Genomic DNA, 20,794 nt, shown 5'->3' with positions numbered 1-20,794 from the left:
GTGTGACACAAAAGCTTCCTGCTGCTTGACCCACTCTCTCCAGATTTCTTAGACTCTAGCAGTTTTAATGCAGAGTGCAACTGTGCCACATACCAGCACGCTGCAGAAATAACAACTAGGGCTTCTGTTGTGATTCGTGACATACACTGGTGCATAATAGGATAACATGAAATATATCACATGTAATTTACTGTAATAAGGGACTGAACCACTGACCCAGGAGCATGAACTACTGAACCAACGACCAATGACACACAATCTTAGGTTAGTAAATATGGGGGACACTAAAAAAGAGGATGGCAAAGTATGAGATCTGTCTTCTCACACAGTTTCCCTTAAATCACGTGTTAAAGAGTTTAATCCTTCCACTCACATACAGAATTACTTGCTTGGCAGTTCAAAGCATTATTTTCTTTACAGATATTCAACAGAAACAGTAGCTCTGCATGTTTTGGGTATTTAAAACGTATTGCTCGGCGTATTGCTTTCATCCAGGGATGGGTTACTTCCAGTTTGTGAGTAAATATTTTTCACATTAACAATGAATTAAATCACTACATGTATTGCAAAAGAGGTCCATTGTGGCGACAAACCCACAGAGATATATCAACTGACTTTGCAGTTCCCTTCAGCTCTAAAGAGAATTTTAACCTTTGGACTTTAAATCTACGTTAAAGTAGTTCATTTACGTTCTTTTTCCATTATGACTGATTGTAAAACTGGATAATAAAAGAAAGTTCTGTGGCATTCATTGTTTGTGTTTGTTCATGTTTCACAAAGAGTTTAACCTGAGTCAGACCGACAACAAAGATAGAAATCCCATCACAGACATACAGGGATAGTAGTACACAGTTGTTAAAAGATAATAAAAAATATGACACCCTGGTTTAGGATCAGTACTCGGTACAAGCCGATATGCAACTTCAGGTATCAGAATCTGTATTGGGAAGCAATGGCATCAGACCATCTAGGTCACATTAGAGAACATCCCTTTTTGGTTTAACTCACAGCCATGCACTATGTGCTATACAAGGGGTGACAATTAGAAATTGCTTCTTTTAAAGGGTCACAAGGCCAAAAGGTTGGGAACTCCTGGTTGAACTACTATGGAAATCTCACCTATCTAATCTGTATTTATGGTTGTGTAGTAATTGCAACCCACTCTGATTTACAATTCTGACAAGGGGAGAGCTTGTCAATAATGCTATTGTGTTTTTTTAAATTCCTCTAGTCTTTAACATCCCTGTCACACTCACCACTCTTCCAGTGTTTCAGTGGTTTGTGTTGGGCCCTGGCTTTGCTGCCTCCTGTTGCATTCTCCTCTGAAGGTAACATCCCAGGTTCTGCAGTGCTGTTGCCAAAGATTGACACTCCTCGCACAGACACCTCTGTCTGAGTGCCACCCTCCGGAGCTTTCTCTGTCACCCCGTCCTCCGTTGCTACCCACTCTGTTGTCCCTGGGGTGTCTGAAGGGCCTAGGGATATACTGGATGGAGAAGTGATGATGGGAGGAATGGAAGTAGGAGTAGTGCTGGTGCTAGTTTGGGGGTTTGCCCAGAGGAGACTCCACCACTGGGCTTGTACGGTAGATGAGAAGAGGAAGAAGAGAGCCAGAGTGTGGCGAAGGGCTCCCATCCTCTGACTATGTCTTGCATGAATGTACAAAAAAGCTGATCCTGTTAACTGCAGCTGCATAAAACTGCACAAGTGCAAACAGGAGGTCCAGTGGTGTGAGAAATATTCAATGGGCGGCCTTTAAGCTTCTTATTGTCCTTTCTGTTCCTTCTTCTTTCTTTTCTTCTGCTCTCTCGCTCTGCTCTCCTCCCTTTCTCCTTTCGTGTATGTCTCTTGCTCTGTTTGTAACTCCCTGACATCTCTCTCTTTTTTCCCTCTCCCTCCCCTTCTCTCTCACTGTGTAATTACCAACTCCCCTCCTCTGGCACTGTACAACACAGCAGACTAGATTTCTCTCCCTTTTCTCAGATGCAGATTAGAGAGTTAGTTAGTTTATCCTCTCTCTCCTCTCCTCCTCTCCTCCGCCTCCTCTCCTCCTCTCCTCTCCTCCTCCTCCTCCTCCTCCTCCTCCTCCTCCTCTTCTTCTTCCTCTCCTATCTGTGTGTGTGTGGTGTGTGTGTGTGTGTGTTCACCGGGTCATACATGTGGTCTCTTGGTCTACCCTCACGGCATATGTAGGCTTGTCTAGGTAGTCTATGTCTAGTGTCTATGTTTAGACACACAGATTTTGGGATAAGGTTCATTATTAAAATGCTTCTATATTGAACCATACAACATATTGAGATAAGCCTTTTATTTTGAAATTACCATTTTTTGTACAAATGTATTCATTTTTTCATTCAAATGTCTGGAAGAGCTCAAAAATAAAATTGTGAAATTATGTTTTTGTTGATTTTTATGAGTGGAAATAAATGTAAAGTATTGTGTTAAAGAAACACGTGATATCTCATATCGATCACAGACCCCCGAATGGAATCAAATGGGAATCATATCATGACAGACATTGATATTAGCAAATAGCCTATCATTGTCCAAATAATCAATATAATATCGTAGCGTAATAGAACTTGTGAATTACCCTCATACTAATGATAAAGCTTGTGTTCAGATAACTAAATACCACATAAAACCACAATAAATGAGTTCAGAAAACATTGTACAGACATTTGCAGGGAGATTTCTTTATAAGGACACAGGGGCAAAACATTCCTCCTTCATCTCTAATGTGACATAAAACACCCTTTTCATCCACATGTCAAATTCAGAATACTGTGGGAAAGAAATAACATAACAAAAAGTTGAAAGTTGGTAATTTGTCAAACAGAAAGGCCGTGCTGCGCACAAGAGGAGATGAAGTTTGGAGATTGGAAGTGCAATTAAACTGAACATATAAAAAATTAATTTACTGCTATGTGATTTGACAGTAATAAGCATTTCCCCTAAAAAAGGATACATTAACCGATAGTAGGTTTAATCGTAGGAAAGGGAAAAAATAAACTGGACTGAAATCTATTCATACGCACGTGCTGCCCTTTCATCCTTAATACCTTTTTTCTATGTTTACTGCAAGATAGGAATATCATATATTGTTTACTTTCTGACTTTCACTGTATATGTTTCATGCATGTGCAATCATGTTTAAACAAATCTTAGGGAGATTTCAACCAGTATGGCATAAATACTCTTTCTCCTTCATTTGCTGCTGTTTTTAAGCGCCTCTCCATTTTTAATATTTTATCATATTTATATGATTTAGTCAGAATTTATGTGATTCTGTCCAAAATTGAAAAAGCAACTTCTATCTGGCTCATGTTAAGTCAATAAAAACCACACAAGTCAAATGTCAAGACGACCCTCTCGTTCACCAACTCACACAGGAGCCAAACACTAATCAACAAATGACAGCCACTCTAACTACCCCTAAACAAGAAAAAGAATCTACTCCTACACCAATCAGGCTACAGAACGAGACTAAAGGGACTTAATTCTTAGGCTCAGATTGGTTTAAATTCTACTACTAAAGGCTGATCCATCAAAAATAGCGTGTAGCTCAAAATAGAGTAAAATTAGGAAGACAAATGAAAAAAAATACATATACAGAAGTTTGAATGGAAGCATTTCTAAAGTGTCAGACTTTCTCTCTGCTGCAGCTCAGTGGTCCGGGAGAGAGGGTGAGAGGCCCCATGTTGGTGATGACAAAGGGACGCCTGTTCGGTCATATTGTTCTTCTCTAAATGTTTGGTGAGGTCCGTCATGAGGGACGGAGTGCTGCTGAGGATCATTTGGTGGAGGTGTTTGTTCAGGCTCTTTATTACAACACTACCTACCTGTTTCTGCATCTTCAAGAAAACTCCGGTGGCAAGGCGCCTGGAAATATGAGTCTCTATCCTCTTCCACTTGAAGTTTTTTTGAGGTTAAAATGCAAGCTGAACCAAATATTGGAAACAACCACAGAACGCAACAAGGGTTTGTGGGTGCAAGGAGAAAGATGGTGATGGTGACAACAGCAGGGCATTTTCTAGCTTTTGGCAGGCCCTATGCAAGATGCTGTTTGGGGGGGCCCTATTTTGTCAAACTATGATAGGGGGGGTTCAAACCTTTAAGATGATCCATAGAGATGCATCAATCTGTTACACTTTAGGAGGAAAACAGGCTATTTTTAAAAACCTCCCTTAGATTGAAATTAAACATCTCAAATTGACCCAAGCAATTTCAACCTGCAAAAAATGAAAATAAAAAAGTTAGCAATGAGGCTCCTCTGCGTCACTAAATGCAACAGATGCAGGATCCTCCTCAAACAGGTTTAATTTAGAATGTTTTGAACAAAGAAGTCTACATGCTAGTGGTTCCAAATACAGACATGTCATTTTATTTCTCCCTGAATATATTGAGCTTGGGAGCCCACTAGTTGCTGCGGGGGCCCTATGCATCTGCATAGTCCGGCTATAGGAAGAAACGGCCCTTGGACATCAGCACTATCTGCTTTGAGAGCTAAGAAAGGTAGACTGATCATTTCTCTTTGTGTTTTTTTAGCATTTGGATTTGCACTTAATCCACATGTTTTTATGCATGTTCATGCACCCCAAAAAGCAAAATATCTCAACAAAGTTTGTCCTGTGATGTCACCATCCAATCGGTTGTTCTCTTTCTTACTGTACAGTAACTGCCTTACCTGGGGGTTGTTGGTTGTAAGTGCTATCTTGTAATTTGATCAGACCCTGGGAACCATGCTGGTCAGAGCACACCATCACATATAAACAGTTGTGGGAGGAAATGTGGTCTCAAATGGAGCAGATGATTGGTTTAAGATTTAAAGAAAGGGTAATGGCAAGGAACCCCCCAGGGGGGGAAGCATGATTAGTCATGGATTAGCAAGAGATAAGGGGGTGTGGAATGGGTTGGGTTGAGGATTGGTTGGAGGGGGTCAGGAAGAGAGACAGGGATCAACTGTGACGCTCCATCACAGTGAGACCTAGGAAGTCATACCACATACAACCAGTGACCCTGCTCTGGGCTCTATTAAGCTGAGATGATCTGAGGGGATCTTTACTAACTATAATGGTTAGCAATTATATGGGTTATATTCAAGCATGAAAAATGTCTTCAAAGCAGTATCCATTAAACCTTATGAAGTTGCACTGACAAGCTTGTTAGCTAACGGTTGCCTGTAGAAGTTGAGCAGCATTACCATTCATTTGGACTCATGGTTTTTGGCCACCCAAGAAATGTAAGTCCAAAATGCATCCTTCTTTTAGATCTGTTTTGGCCCCCAACTATTCTGAGAAGCATATCTGACTCTAACAGCTCAATGTTCCCCTATGTTCACCAGCTAGTTGCTAACTTTGTCTGTTGGTGGAACAGGAAGTATACAGTTGATTTTGCTGAAAACAGTTCCTGCTGCAGCTGGACACAAGGTTTATGAGAGTGGTGAGAGGGAAGACTTTCTTGGTCTTAGTTTATTGTAAGTTAGAAAATAGATCCAGCTAAATAGATATCTGCATGTGAACGCAGATAAATAACTATAAGCTACTACAAAGCCAAATCATTGTCAGACTTAGCAGATGGGTTCAGTGATTGCATTTCTGCCAATTGCTTGCCATACAAATTGTTTACCTGCACACAACCAAAGGCAGCTCAAACATGATTGGCCAATACCACTCTGAATACAAACAAGATCGATATTTTTATAAAAATTAAAAACACCCTGACAAGATCTGAAGAGTCAGGTGGTGAAATGTGGGTTTGTCCCTACACGTAACCCCTTTCACATTTGATCCATTGTTAAAACATATGTAAAAACTGACCACCAATCCTCTGTGAATACCTTGTGTACTATCGTGTTTTGGATATAAGGCTGTTATCTCTATTAGGGGTGGCAATGCCAGAATGCATAGACAGATGTTACTAAGCTGTTACCTACTAAACCTTTTTTTGTATTTGAGGGTATGAATAAATTAAAAGGAATAAAAAGATTGCTAACATGGCCTTGATTAGGCATTATGATGTTATCAACAAAGAAAAAAAAGGAAAGTAGTAACTTTTGTGTGGAATATCTAGTGGAAAAGGTTATGAGAATTTTCAATACACGGTGACCCCATTTGGGGCCTCTGAATTCCAGGAAAAGTAACCCCTTCACCCTTCACCTCTCTCTAACTTCTCGCTCTACCTAGTAACTGCTCCAACAATAAACTATAATTGGTTTGCTGTCACAGCCAATCGCGTGGAGATCCTATGAATTTATTTATAAAATATCCATTTAAGTGTCTTCCGAAGACAAAAGGGAACCCACATGACCAATAGACCCTAAATTCCTAATTATATTTAATCAGTCCCTTGATGCTTTGGACACTATAATATGTCACGATATTATCTGAAGTATTTATCATAAGTACCATAGGGCAATGACAAGAGAACCTGTGAGATAGTACACACAGGCTAGCACTCTGGCAACATCTAGTGGTCATAAACAATACTGCATGCAGACTTAAAGAATAGCTCAAACCAAAAGCTCATGGTTTAAACGTGGCCATCTTACCTCAATAGAAACTACCACATTAAAGTAAGTTACAGGACAGGATTTGCACATCACATCTGTTTCTATGGACCATGTAGTGAAAACATGCATTTTCCAGAAAATTATGTTTAATAAAAATGGTTGAAATGGTACAACATTTAATTAACTTCAAAGGAAGTCTACAAGGTTGTAGCCTACTTAAAAAGTAGAAGCTCAACTAATTAAAAATAGTAATTATGATTTGGTATAAACACATCTTTGTGTTTAGTAGGAAACTGAATAGGATTACATATGGGTGTGAGGTTATTCTTCTTCCTAGTATATCTGTAGTCACATTAACCAATAAATTACATGCTGGGACTGGGAGTGCATGACATGTTTTTAATTAAGAGAGCAGAGAAGTCAAATGTATAGATAGAAGTGATGGATGGTGATAGTTGTATGCAAACTTGACCAAACCTACTGAAAATAAGAAAAAGGAGAAGCCAAAATAAACATGTCCAGGATCACGGTTTTGTTGTATGAAAATGCATGTATTAGTTGCAACAAAATCTAATCAAATGAATGAAGTAATAGTATTACATCCACTTTGAAATCAATTCAAACTAGAGACCATCTCGTAATGGGATCACACTAGCTGCACCCACTTCCCTACTTCCCCACCCCCCTACCTCCAGCGCCTTTGATCAGAACACCCATTTTTGAACTTGGCCATCATTTTGATTTCAACTACACACCTGTACATTTCTTGACAACATCTTCCACTGTTGTGGTGCTACCATGGTGACACAACCTTGGTAGTTTCAGCTACACACAAAGCATGCGCGCGCACACAAAGCGTGCACGCACACGCACGCAAACATGCACACAAACACAAACACAAACACACACACACACATACACATACAGACTACATAATGGGTAGTGTTGATGAAGAGAGTTCATACTTGGGCTTTGGGGGTGCGTCAGAGAAAGAAAAATTTGGGAATCAGTGCCCGGAAATATTTCTCATGTTTAAAATAGTTTGCTGTAGTTCCAATAATCTACCCATCCAAGGCATCTTTGCCAAATTAAAGGGTATGTCTGCAGGAAAGACAAACAAATTGTGGGTGATAAAACAACGGGTAACTCTACCTGCTGATAGTATTTCTGTAACTGTCCGATTCAAAGATGGGTATGTTGGTCAAAGCTGTAACATAAGAATTAGTTCATTCCTTCTTCTGTTGTGTTTACACGTCCTACGTGTGTGTTTGAGTGTACAAGTTGGTCAGCTCTGCCAATTAGAGCGAAAGAGCTTTTGGCTCACTTGCCAGTGTTTTTGTGCCAGAACAACACAAGAGCTCATTTATTGGGCACTACATATGCTAGCAATGTTTTGTTTAAGTTGTGACTCTAAAATGACTAATTCATTCAGCTAAACCTTTAAGCATGACTACATCTTTTACTGGTTCTGTCACCAAGCAAAGGATCATCTGTTGCGCTCAAAGGGGCTTTTTAGGGTGCTTTATCCTTTGTGTATGGGTGTGATTGTGTAATATATTTGACTATTCCCCAGCAGGTTTGATTGACACATCCTGTTAACCAACCCTAAAGCAGACACGTGGGTGGGCGGGCAGCAAAGGCCAACAGAGAGGACCTGTTCTCAGGTAATGGAATACTACATTTGCACATTTTCCTACATTTACGCACATTCACACTGTGACCACTAGGCAAGTAGTCAATGAAGCCTGTGTTGCAAAGCTGTTTTTCTCATGCACCCAGTCTTCCCTGCCTCCCCCCCTCCCCTCTTCCGCTCCCCCTACGATGTGTTTTCATTTTATATTTCTAGGCAATGTTCATTCAGGAAATGTTGGAGTACATTTAGAAGCTTGTATTGGAAAGACCAGCCAAGAAAGGCTCTTCAGCCACAAGAAAACTACCCTCTGTCATAATGTGGAGGGGTGAGTCATTATCCACATTTGTTCTAATTCAATACAGGCTGAGATATGCCTGATGTGCCAGTATATCAGGCAACACCTAAAACAAAGTAATTAAGTCATTTTAGAGGAGGGTGCTTTTTTAACCAAACTGTTATTATATGCTAAATAGCTAAATATGCTAAATATTGCAAATTCCTGGACGTCATCTGTGACCAAAGCTATTTGAAATATAAATGATTGACTGAAGAAAGAAAAAAGTAACACAAACTTGTCTAGTGACGGAACAAAGAAGAAAGAAGATATCAGCGACCAAAATCAGACGTGAGCATAGATGTAGTGGACAGTGCATCATCCCAAACTTCAGTCCACCCTTTTCCACTGACATGAATTGTATAAAGTAAATTCATAAATTACAGACAAAGACAACTCAGTATCATGTATTTTTTTATTCCAAGTTGTCTGAGGGTAAAAAAAAAAAAAATCCCATGATAACTTTCAAACCAGTATATCTGATCTGTTACCATATTCTCACAATAAACTTTGCTCTCATGATCTTTTTGAAGGGAGATCTTAGATTCACCAACTAGTAATTTGCAGCTACATCACAGAGGGGCAGCAGACTTTTACGCAGTGGCTCTGCATACTGTTAAGGTTCAGTGGTGATTGCATGAGTGGGACAGGACCTGTCTGTCTGATCAAATCCCCTTTGTGTCCAGGACGGACACACACACACACACACACACACACAAAACACACACACACACACACACACACACACACACACACACACACACACACACACACACTTTGAACAACTCAACCTCCAACCTCAGAAGACAAAGGGACTACCTGCAGGCAAGGGGGCGGTGTAGCCTGGGAGTGAGTTACAATCTGTCAGACTCCATCAGTGTATCTTCTGGGTGAGTATGAACAACAGTTTGAGTGAATACAATGAATAGAACCACTAACCCAAGACTGTACGAACATCTGACTGTAAGAATATTTCCTTACACACCTACTTTTGCGGTTATTGTTACAATAATAGTACTATTGGTAGTAGTAGCCATGGTACGTGTGTTTTAACAGCTTCCTGTTTAGGAGACAGGGTTGTTTTTAAGTATGCCTATTAAAATCTTTTGCGACAAATTAATCTTAGGCATGGGTAAAGAGGGGGAGGATGTGCAGAGGAATGTGGGGACAGAAGAAGAGAAAAGAAGCAGAGGGGGCTTCTTTAGGACAAGAAAAGAAAAGAGGAAAGATAAGAGGAAGAGAAAAGAAAACAGGAGAAAATTGGGAGTCAGAGAGGTTATCGAGAGATTGACCCTAGGGTAGGATTAACCCAAACAACTGACCTGCCCACACACACACACACACACACACACACACACACACACACACACACACACACACACACACACACACACACCACACACACACACACACACACACACACACACACACACAACACACAGCTCCGATTTAAAGTCAATAGGGCATTAAAATTTAGATTGCATTGTGCTGAGTGACAATCATGTTTTACTATGTGCTGGCTTGTTCCTATCAAATTAATAAATTAAAAACCAGCCCTGGGCTGACTGATACACACACAACTAGTATACACATATTTAATCTTCTTGTTGTACATGCTATATTGGCAGTGGAGCAACAGTTTGAACTGTCTTTCAAAAACATATTAGGAACCTATCTAAGAGAAAAGTAGTAAAAAAAAAAACCAACCTGTATCACTAACATTAGGACAGCCATCCAGCTAATTACATTGGAGAAGTCATGGGGCCACCATAACAGAGGCTTAGATAGAAACACACCTGACAAGACAAGTCAAGAATGTGACTTCATTACCTTACCAGATGTTAACAGATTATCTAATGTGCTTTAACTAGATGACTTGAACCTTAAGAGATCTTGTCAAGTATCCAACCTGCCCAAATGTCCATCTTGTGACCTCTGACCTCCCTCTGGAAAGAGCCTCTTCATAGGCATCATGCGCAGGGCCGCTCTATGCTTCTATGCATTACCACTTTATTAAATCAAATTCATAAATAAGCTTTAAAGCCAGAAGTTGCTCATTGTAACACACCAAATGACAATTATTACCCATAATAAATAATAAATAATACACTCTGTAAGCTGTTTGTTGAGCTTGTTGTTCAGTTTTTTTTGGGGCTGTTGTTGCCTTTGTAATGCAGAAAGTAGCAAATTAACATTGTCACATTTTTTTACGTTTGTCCTTTTTTATGATTCCTTTTTTCTGGGAAAAGACGGCCCAGTCACTTTTGTACTGGCCAACCCAAAATAGCAGCCAAGCCAGTTTGAAAGGCCATGTAAAAGACAAATCTTTGATTTTAGTCCTAAAACAAAGATATATTAGTCTTACAGTAAGTGGCATGTGATTGCAGCATGGGCTCTGCAACAGGAGAATGATTGAGTTAATGACTTACAGACTGCCTGCTGATCCACAGGTTAGACAATAACCTTTTGACTCAGCTGGAGCTATAGATGACCACTGACTAACACACACATGCAAACACATGCAAACACACAAGATCGCTCAATGCCACACTGTATGGCCTATAACATATTTCATATAAATGAATGCATTGTTTGGATTTGTTAGGAGATCAGTGGTGGACATCCGCAGAGGGACAGTTTCCATTACATCAAGTGTCCTGGCTTTCACCCCCCCAAGCCCCACCCCTCCCCCTGCCATCCTCCCACTAAGATGCAGCTGGAGGGACAATGCAATAAGCCAGACAGGCAGACAGACTAAAATGACATCAATGGCAAAATGTGGTTTGATTTTCTCAGACCAGATTTTTTGTCATTTCATTTAATTTATTTATTTATAAGGACAACACATTAATTTATGATACTGTAAATTTGCCAATATTTGCCAGCCGGCTAATTTTCAACTGTAGTTCTTTGGTGAGATGTTTTGCAACCAGAGCATTTGTATGTATTTAGTCATTTCATGTATTTTTGTATCGTTCAGTCTTCAGTTGTCAACATCTTGTTTTGCAATCAAACCTCCAAATCTATGTAAACATTTGCTTTTGTTAAGTGTTTATGTATGACTGATACCACATTCAATTTGAGAATGTATTTAGATGCCATAAATAAACTGGAGACTGACAGGTTTTTCCAGCTCTATCATTGGTTGATTTTATACATGAAAATTAGTTAGTTATATCATTACATACAATATATTTACTTACTTTAATTAGTGTTACATGTATTATATTACAATCTGATTAAAGAGTAATTTCTATTCATGCCATATTACAATGTGTGCAGACAGAAATCATTTGAGATGAACTGACATCTATCGAACGAACCAAGCCTGTCAATCAATTGTTTTAAATATGTGGTATCACAGTAAGAGTTCCAAGTTGCTCCATTTACATCTGCCTTTAACCAGTTTAGACATGTATAGGGCACAAGGCAATGAATGTTTGTTTGTGTGTGTGTGTGTGTGTGTGTGTGTGTGTGGTGTGTGTGTGTGTGGTGTGTGTGTGTGTGTGTGTGTGTGTGTGTGTGTGTGTGTGTGTGTGTGTGTGTGTGTGTGCACGCGGGGGTGTTGGGTTGTTTGCTCAGCTGCATGTCTTGTTCTCAGAGCAAACAACCTCTCAGAGTTTCTCGCATAGACTCATCTCCTCCAATTTGAATGTTAATGAAACACATGGGAGGCACTGTAATGGGGAACTCTTTCACACATCTGATGTGAGCTGCCTAAAATGAAAGACAACCTTCAGAGAAATGTGACAGGAAAATATTATCTCATGTTCGCTCCACTGTCCCTGACAGAGTGCCATCTATTGACTTCCACCCACCAAAGTCGCACCACAATATGCACTATTGTTCAGTACTGGAGAAGTTAAATGCTGTAAAGTGTGGTATTTTTCCATTTGTGTTTTTGTTTGTGTATCTGTTGAGACTTTATTTTAGGGCAGTGCAGGTGGAGATATGTACAGGTGCAGCCAACACTATACTGACTGTGGTATAATACTGTTTGTGAGCACAGAAACTCAGATCATTTCCCTTTTCAACTCATAACACATGTTGACATACTGAAATAAGTATTCATGTTGAGGGATGCTGTCAGGTCATTCGTTTACATGTGTTGCAAGTCTGAATTTCAGAGTTTCCGTCTAACCAATAAAACGATCTGGGACATTTTTTCTTATAGTGATGAATTAGTCCTAAGTGTCCGGAGCACATTCTGTCCTCCTTTAGTCAAAGGAGTAAAAACATTTCAGTGATTTCAGATCTTAAGCTGTAGAACCTTCCTATCTTGCAAGAAGTTCCTAAGGAATGGTAGATGAAACAGAACGCACAAACATAGTAGGAGGACAAGGAATAGTAATTATATAAAATAACACATATGTTCAAAGATACAGTAGTTAAAGGAGACTGATTGCTTTCACAGAAAGAAGTTGTGTCACCTCTACAGAAATCAAGTCTTTGCAATCAATGATCGTCTTAGTTTTAGGAGTGTTGTAAACGGTCATTCATTTCAAGACTGTGTAAAAAGATTTAGCCCCATCCAAACTTTCAATGCGATAGGCCAAATTGTCTTTGAGATTTTTTATGAATATCTTTTTAAATTTTTGAACATAATGTTTGACCAACATCTTTCTCACTGCATCTTTTTTGTCAGCAGACTCGGTTGAGATATACTGTCAGGAGCAACAACAACCAAAACAGTGACTAAAGAGCCTGAACATCCAGACAGCCTCAAGGAAGGAAGTTAAGGAGAAGGATTTCAGCTTCTATGTTTTATTCATAAGGTTAAACAATGTAAAGGACAGCTGTGGCATATAATGGCAAAAAAACATAGAACCTGGGAAGGGCTTCTATCAAAATATATAATTTTTCTTTATATGTTATATACAATCACAATGACTCATGTGTGCGTAAGAGGACACGTGAATGTGACATAATTAGGGGTACACAAGTTACGGTTCAGTTTGTATCTGGGTTTGGGAGTCACAGTTTGATACAGAGGAAAACACCCCAAATGCAGACAGTTTACTGTCTCTTTGAAAAGACAGTAGTGCACGTGTCAAAGACAGCCAAATTTAGTTTTCCAATTTATTCTATAATTAGATTACACAGGAATTGAGAATATGTAGGGAGTGTTGGTGTAATATTCCATTATACACCCCATAGAGAACAAAGCAATGGCCACAACAAAATGCATTTAATTCAGGACCTGGCTGGCTCTGTTTGTGACTGTGTTCACTGTAAGTCACTGAAGGAGGAAAAATCCATCGTGAACACAGCAAGAAAGGTAATATAACGGCCTCATATAATCTGAAAACATTTGCAGGTCAGGTTATTTTTGTCAGTCCACCAACTAAATACTGGCTGAACGCATCTCATTAACTCTTTACTGTAAACTCACTTAAATCTCAGTCACCTTTACTACAATGATCAGTCTATGATAGATGCTGTGATGGATTATGGGCCGAGGAGCTACAAGTCCAACAGGAGAGAGCAGATGCAGCAGGTCGCCACTGACGATGTGTATAGATGTGTAAGTGTGTATGAGAAGGAGAAAGACTCTGACAGATATGATATAAGTGTGTGTAAGTTGACATGTACACTAACGTGAACACCATAAGAAGCTGTGTTTCCTCTCTCCCTTTGTGTCTGCAGCCAAAATGCAGCAGCAGTGCAAGACAAAACGGAGTCAAACTAAAGAAGATCATTTTCTTCTTCTGTGAACTGTGAAAGGTAACTGTGTGGGTATCCTCATTTCTTTGCAGTAAAGATGAGTTGCAAAAAGATTACTTTGTAGCAGAAAAACAATTACTTTAGTAGCTTCAGACTTCATCAAACACTTCATACATCCCCTTGATTATTGTTGCTTTAAAATCTTGAAATACCATGAAGAATTATTATGAGTGGTATCAACATGAGTAATGCTTGACTTTCCTCCAATAACACAACTACAGTGAACTACATACAGTATGCTGAGCTGAACATTAATTGACAATTTAAGTTATTGAAAACATCACTTTTTGAGCAAAAATAGCAAATATGTGCAGGATTTCGCTTCTCAAATTTGAATATGCTGCTATTCTTTGGCTTATTTGAAAGTATCCTAAATAATTTTGCTTTGGGGACAACACAAGCACATTAATGACATCACAGTAGGTTCTGGGATCTTTATTCATTACTATTTGTTGACATTGAAAGAGAAAATGATAAATTGATCAATCAAAATACAGATGAACTAAAAATTTATAGTAATAAGTAGTTGAAGTTAATTTGATTTGACAGTCCATTACCATGTTTTACTAAAGAGCAATGTTTTGTGTGTTCACATGTAGAGCCGGCCACACCAAAGTGTGCAGAGTACATGTCTCAAATAACATCAATGTGAGCACATAACCAGAATGTTAATACTCTCCTCAAGTAAATGAGGTTTTAGATCCTCTTGCATATTAAAAAGTCTTTCTTTGTATGTTTCTTGCCCCAACGCATAGAGTGGAACAGATACACAATGATAATGATTCATGGTACTCTTTTTAAACTGTAACCATGGAGATGATGTACCCAAACAACAACAACAACAACAACAACAGTTTCCTTTCCAAAAAACATTAAAAAAATGATCAAGTCAAACTAATACATACTTCTGGTATGAGTTGAACTTTAACGAACAATAGGCTTTTCTCTCCTCATTATGATTCCACGTCTCTTTTCCTGTATGCGTAATGGGAACCAAGGTTATAGAACTACATCATCTCAGTGAGAATGGCATCATGGAAAACACCAGACTGTTTTCAACTGAAAGTCATGAGACCCTCAAAGAAACACCCATTCTTATTTTCAAGTTTCCAGTGACAGATTTTTTTCCCATTGAAATCCCATAGAGCTGACCGTTACACACATGCAGCAATGACACCTTTTACAGTTGGCCCATTGTGCCCAACTGTGTTCAAATCAAAGTTACTGTGGCTGAATGAGCACATTCCAGACAGGACACCGCTGCAGTGAGGGCGTTCAGTTCTCTAATATACTGAAGACATTTAGGTAGAGGCTCTTTCATACAGCTCTATGATATTCATGCCTGCCAGGTTTTTAGACTCATAAAACACTAAATGGAGCTTGGTGGGAGTTTTATTCCAGTAACATCAGAGACCAAACGAGGTCAAGAGTGGAGGTGGCAAACTGAATATGATTAAAATATTGAAAGCTATTTTCCACAGCAGAAAACCTGTTTTCTAGAGATGAATATGGTTCATTGAGCAAACATTTAATAACTGATGGAATCTAAATATGGCCGACATTGTGGATCTCAATCGTAATATAATGTGACTAAGTTTTACAGCACAGAAGAGCACCTCGTCCAAAGCAGACTCCTACTGGGCTCACCTCACCATCATTTATATTGGCTAAACATGGAATTCCTTTCAGAACAACCCAACCAACGGTAAATGGAAAGTGAAGGTTCCTAGACACAGGAATAAGGTTTGCGAGGGGGTGGGGGGGGGGGGGGAGTGAAGAAAAAAGTACAATAACTACATTTGCTTTTTTCAAGCTAGTGTTGTGTTTCTGGAAACGTAGATGCTAAAATGATGCGTTCAAAAATCCGAACACAGATTTCAGGTGTTACAGATGTTTTTTTGTAAAGATTGCTGTTCACAGAGAAACGACTAGACAGTAGAAAATGAAAAGAGAATACATAAGAACGTTGATATTGGATAACTAAACTCCAGATTGGGGACAATTGTTTTTACATCCCACATTGTAGCATAGTATGGTTCACCTTAGGGAAAGATTGTAGAAATGGCAAAGAAATTATGGGCATGGTATGGTTGGTATGGTTGGCTAAAACACATGGTCAGGTTTACAGTAGGTAAAGATTGTGATTCACTTATAACAAAGGCAAACATAAATTGTAGCTCTGCGACACTTTGAACGATTATCACATCTTGCCCCTCTCCATGACATCAGGCTTGAACCTTCGCTTGTGAGAAGCCCCTTTTACCCAGAAATTATGCAATACTGCTCTAAAGAAGATCCACCGTAACATAAATTTTGCTTTTTTACCCTGAACCTAGTCTGGGATTACCAGACCTATCTCCATAGCGCTGTGGAGTAAGTTTTGGCTCTACAAAGTAGTCCCCGTAAGAAATTTGTTTTGGTAGAGTATTTTCACCCTGCAAAAGACAACACCACCTACAATATTAAATCAAGTTACAGGTGTGGAAATTGTCATGCAAAAGATGGCCGATGTCCAGCAAGGAATGCTGATCGTCACACATGCAAAAAGATGGGACACTTTGCTCCAGGAGGCACAGGACGGAGATAAGCAAAGCCAGGCTCCATTACTCGGGGAAATCACACATACCACTAATGCATGGACGGCAAAGTTACCAATCCAGGGCATAATTCTACAAGGATTGTAGATTGTAGAATTGTAGTAAGGAGTGTGAATAATAAATACCTTTTCTAAATCCTGCAGAAGCACTGAGAATTTCTGACTTTGTGTAAATGTTCGAAATAGAAAATTCATTTTGTCATCCATTGGCAAAAATCTCCCACCCACACAGCTACACATGCTGACATTAATCTGGCACAGGGACAAGTTTCTCAACATCCAACTTCAAAGCTCCGTGTGAATCAACCCACGCCGTCCTCTCTGATGTTCTCAAGCACACAAACAGCAAGTGCAATGCAGATGAAACCCCTCACACCATTACCATACAAACTAAACACTTCATTTCTCACCCTGGTGCAGCGTTTGACCTGTCTGCCACTTCCAGCTACCTCATCGTACACACACATACATACACAGAGGGTAAAGAGGGCAGAGGAAGCCCGGTCTCTTGCCAAACAAACAAACTATCTCTCTCCTACAGAGCTGTATAAGAGAAGTTTCACAGCAGGGAGTAAATGAAAACCACAGCAGCAGTCAGAGGTGTGAAAATGGAAATGAAAAGGGGACTGACCCTTATTGTGGGTCTCGTAATGGGTCTGTGAGGGAGGAGTAGATTAGATGAGATCCGAGTCTAGCCATGTCATTAAGAATCAATGGATTACATTTTCCTTAGTTTTTTTGGCATGTTGTATTTCCTCGCATCCTTTGGATCAGTCTTATAAAACTTGACAAAGTATGACAGACCAAACTGAAGCTCTTTAGCCATGCATCCACAACACGTTAATGAGGTTTGCTCAATAGTGTGCAAACCACAGTGGGGCCGAGATCTGTATTAATTCACTTGCTTGCTTTTCTTGCCATTACCATCAAAGTGTGGCAGTGCCATATCAAAAACTTCACTCACTTTAAAGATCAGAAGGAAAGAAACGTTATTGTTCAATCACCATTATTCATAAGTGAAAAGTCGATGTGATCATTAACTGATCATTATACTGTATATCAGATGCATTGACATGAATAGGCCTATATGCTTGCATGAAAGTTTCTTTGCAATAAAAGTGAGTTTTTTTTAAATTTTAATTATTAATTTTATTTGTATTATACTTTATTAATCCCACAAGGGGAAACTACACTTTTCACTCTGTTGTTATTGCACACATTACAACCAGGCCTGAATTACACACACATGCTCAGGACCTACACATGCACTAATGGAGAGATGTCAGAGTGAGGGGGCTGCCCATGGAAAGGTGCCCCGAGCAGTTGGGGGTTCGGTGCCTTGCTCAAGAGCACCTTGGCAGTGCCCAGGAGTTGAACTGGCACCTCTCCAGCTACCAGTCCACCTGAGCCACTACCACACCCTTTTTAACAATCAAATGCAATCTCTTCTCTCCTTCCCACCCCATTGTAGCCAGCTAATTGGGCCAATGGTAGCTTCATGAAAGGGCTTTTGACATTTTAATGTTTTAAAGGAAGACATCTCAAAATAATATAGTATGAAATGCCCCTGGCCTTGGAAGAAATGCCAGGTCAGGTAATGTGTAAGCCACTGTCTGGCTAACTAGCTCAGTAGGCTACCTTAGTCACCGTCTTTAAAAACACTTGTTGGCAAGTTTGGCTAAATATCTTCTTAACTTCAGTACATAAACCCATGTTTCTTCCAAGGTCAGAAACATTTCATACTATATCATTTTGAGATGTCTTTACATGGTTCTTGTTTTAATACATGTATATTTTAAAACATTAAAGTCTAAAGCCATCTCATGACATTAACGTTATTTTAGCATTAATAATTAATGCTAATCAGCGCTAAGTTTACAGTTTACTTCAGAGCAAATAAACACAGTCATACAGCCATTCCTTATGCTTTTAATCCAGTTATTTTGGTTTTTGGAAAGGGTTGATAAAAGAAACCAACATCTTAAGTCTTTAAATACCAGAGTTTAGTTCTGCAGGAGGCACTACAGCTCCATACACGCCGATTCAACATGCAGAGAAATCAATAGCTTGGAAAACTCGCCATTCCTAGTCAGGGCTTGCCGAAAGAGGAAACCTTTTCATATGAAATCTTAAACAAAATTTACATTTGCACTTCTAAAGGCAATCTCTCAAATGTCCCAAAGAAATCTAACATTGTGACACACATTAACAAATTCACTGTAGGCCAGGGTGCCATGATTCCATTTCAAGAAACCAACTCCATAACCAATGAAGAATTACATGATGATCAATATTTACAGACGTAACTGCTTTCCATGCTCATACCATTTTCTAATGGGATTCAAAAATTAGTTGGTACTACATCATCAACTTGAAGAGGAGCTCCTTTAATAGGGCATTGGTTGGGTCACTGCCAAACATTTTTAGCCCTTCTGTTCTCCAACACAGCTGTATATTTCTTTACAGCAACAGCATTGGGAAAGAGCTCTAGCAGCATACATCTTACCTTCTATAACCTGAAGGGCAGCGGCCAGCCAGCACAGCAGAACTAGATGCAGGGCAAGAGACCACCTGAGGAGACACATCATTCACATCATGTAAGTTGCGTTTTAGGCAGACTTGAAAAGATACAAAAAACAAGTGTGAAAAGGTCTGAATTTGTTCATTTAAAATAGCTTATGTAGGGAGTGAAATGTGTTTAATTTGGAACTATGAAAGCTGCTCATAGAAGATTCGTTGCTACATAACAGGTTTACTCTGAGGTTTAACTGAATAAAGATATGAGACGAGTGGTCAGGTAAAAAAACACTGCTAGAAAACGTAGAAGTAATATTTAAATTTGCTTACCCTTGAAACATTTTAGCAACTAAAAGAGTAAAAAATCCAGGTTTGAAAGTGAACTCCAAGTGTATGTGTGTGATGAAATTCCGGCAAACTCTGTGGTCCCTCTGCCTCTGCCTCACTGTGCAGACCTGTCACGCTGCTCTCTCTCTCTCTCTCTCTCTCTCAGTACAAAGGCTCTCTCAGTTCTGAGCCGAGTGACTCTCAGACCCACAGTTTGGAAATTTGACTCCCTTAAAGGAAAAATACCCCCCCCCCCACTCACTCAGTGGACCCTCTCTCCTAACTGTTGCTTAAGTCAAGTTCCTTATACTAATGATAACACAATGTACATTTATAGCTATCATTTTTTTTAAATCTATCCATATGTGAATGTGAATCTATCTTAAATATGTCAAATTCTTTCCAACTCTATCCGGACAATTGTATTTCACGGTAAGTGTAGCAATAGAGTGAGACTGATAATAGACTGAGAATAAATATTCCAAAAACACATTAATCAATGAATGAAATAAAGGAAGTATGTGGATACATGAATATGCATCTATTGGAAAATAGCATGGCCAAATTAACCTAAATAAATGTTAAATGTTTGTTCAAATTACCACAGATTAACTGACACAGAGAACCTGGGACCAGGCAGTATTAATCCACCACAGGATTACTGGTTGTTTTCTGGTTCTTGAGGCATATAATGAAGTTGCCATGTGCAATTTCCTGTCTGCACTGTAGCTAATGACAATTTAGAGGCTACACAGGGAGCATGCATTAATACACAGAAGATGGAAAGTGGGGTGTCAATAGGGTCCTAACATCACATTTTTTTATTTTCCTTAAAGGGGACATATCAGTGCTTGTGCACATTAATTTGGGTATCTGGAGTGCCTACCAATCCATAAACTGTGAACTAAGACAACCTAGTCAGTTTTTTTGTGGGATGCCTAGATCAGAAAACATGGGATTCAACAAGCCATTGAGTTTTTGCTTTCCTTCCTATGTCACATGAAGGCTCATCAGAATCGTCTGCCCCCTAATCTGAGTATCTCCACCCACAGCCTGAAGTTTACCTTTGGAAAGGTGCACCCCTTCTTTTTTTTTTGCAAGCCATTAAGAGCAGACCGGGCTTTTTTGGCAGCAGGACCTAAAGAGACAGGG

At 39.4% G+C, this 20,794-nt stretch overlaps 1 protein-coding gene across 5 annotated transcripts in view; it reads right to left on the bottom strand.

Moving 5' to 3' along the window:
* LOC116698864 (collagen alpha-1(XV) chain) overlaps nt 1–19,826 on the bottom strand; it is a 60,090-nt gene extending 40,264 nt beyond the window's left edge. For 4 of the 5 annotated variants that reach the window (XM_032531080.1, XM_032531083.1, XM_032531081.1 and 1 more), the window contains exon 1: nt 1,257–1,890. In XM_032531080.1, the coding sequence (XP_032386971.1) occupies nt 1,257–1,695 (439 nt within the window). In that variant the 5' untranslated portion in view covers nt 1,696–1,890. Of the gene's footprint in view, nt 1–1,256; nt 1,891–19,304; nt 19,370–19,645 lie in introns of those variants that run through there. The other variant, XM_032531084.1, reaches the window with a different exon arrangement.
* Nucleotides 19,827–20,794: the final 968 nt, after the last annotated feature.

Source organism: Etheostoma spectabile, chromosome 12, assembly GCF_008692095.1.
Source record: "Etheostoma spectabile isolate EspeVRDwgs_2016 chromosome 12, UIUC_Espe_1.0, whole genome shotgun sequence".
NCBI lineage: Eukaryota > Metazoa > Chordata > Actinopteri > Perciformes > Percidae > Etheostoma > Etheostoma spectabile.
The sequence above is the reverse complement of the archived record's forward strand: the minus strand, read 5'-3'. Positions and strand labels throughout refer to the sequence as shown.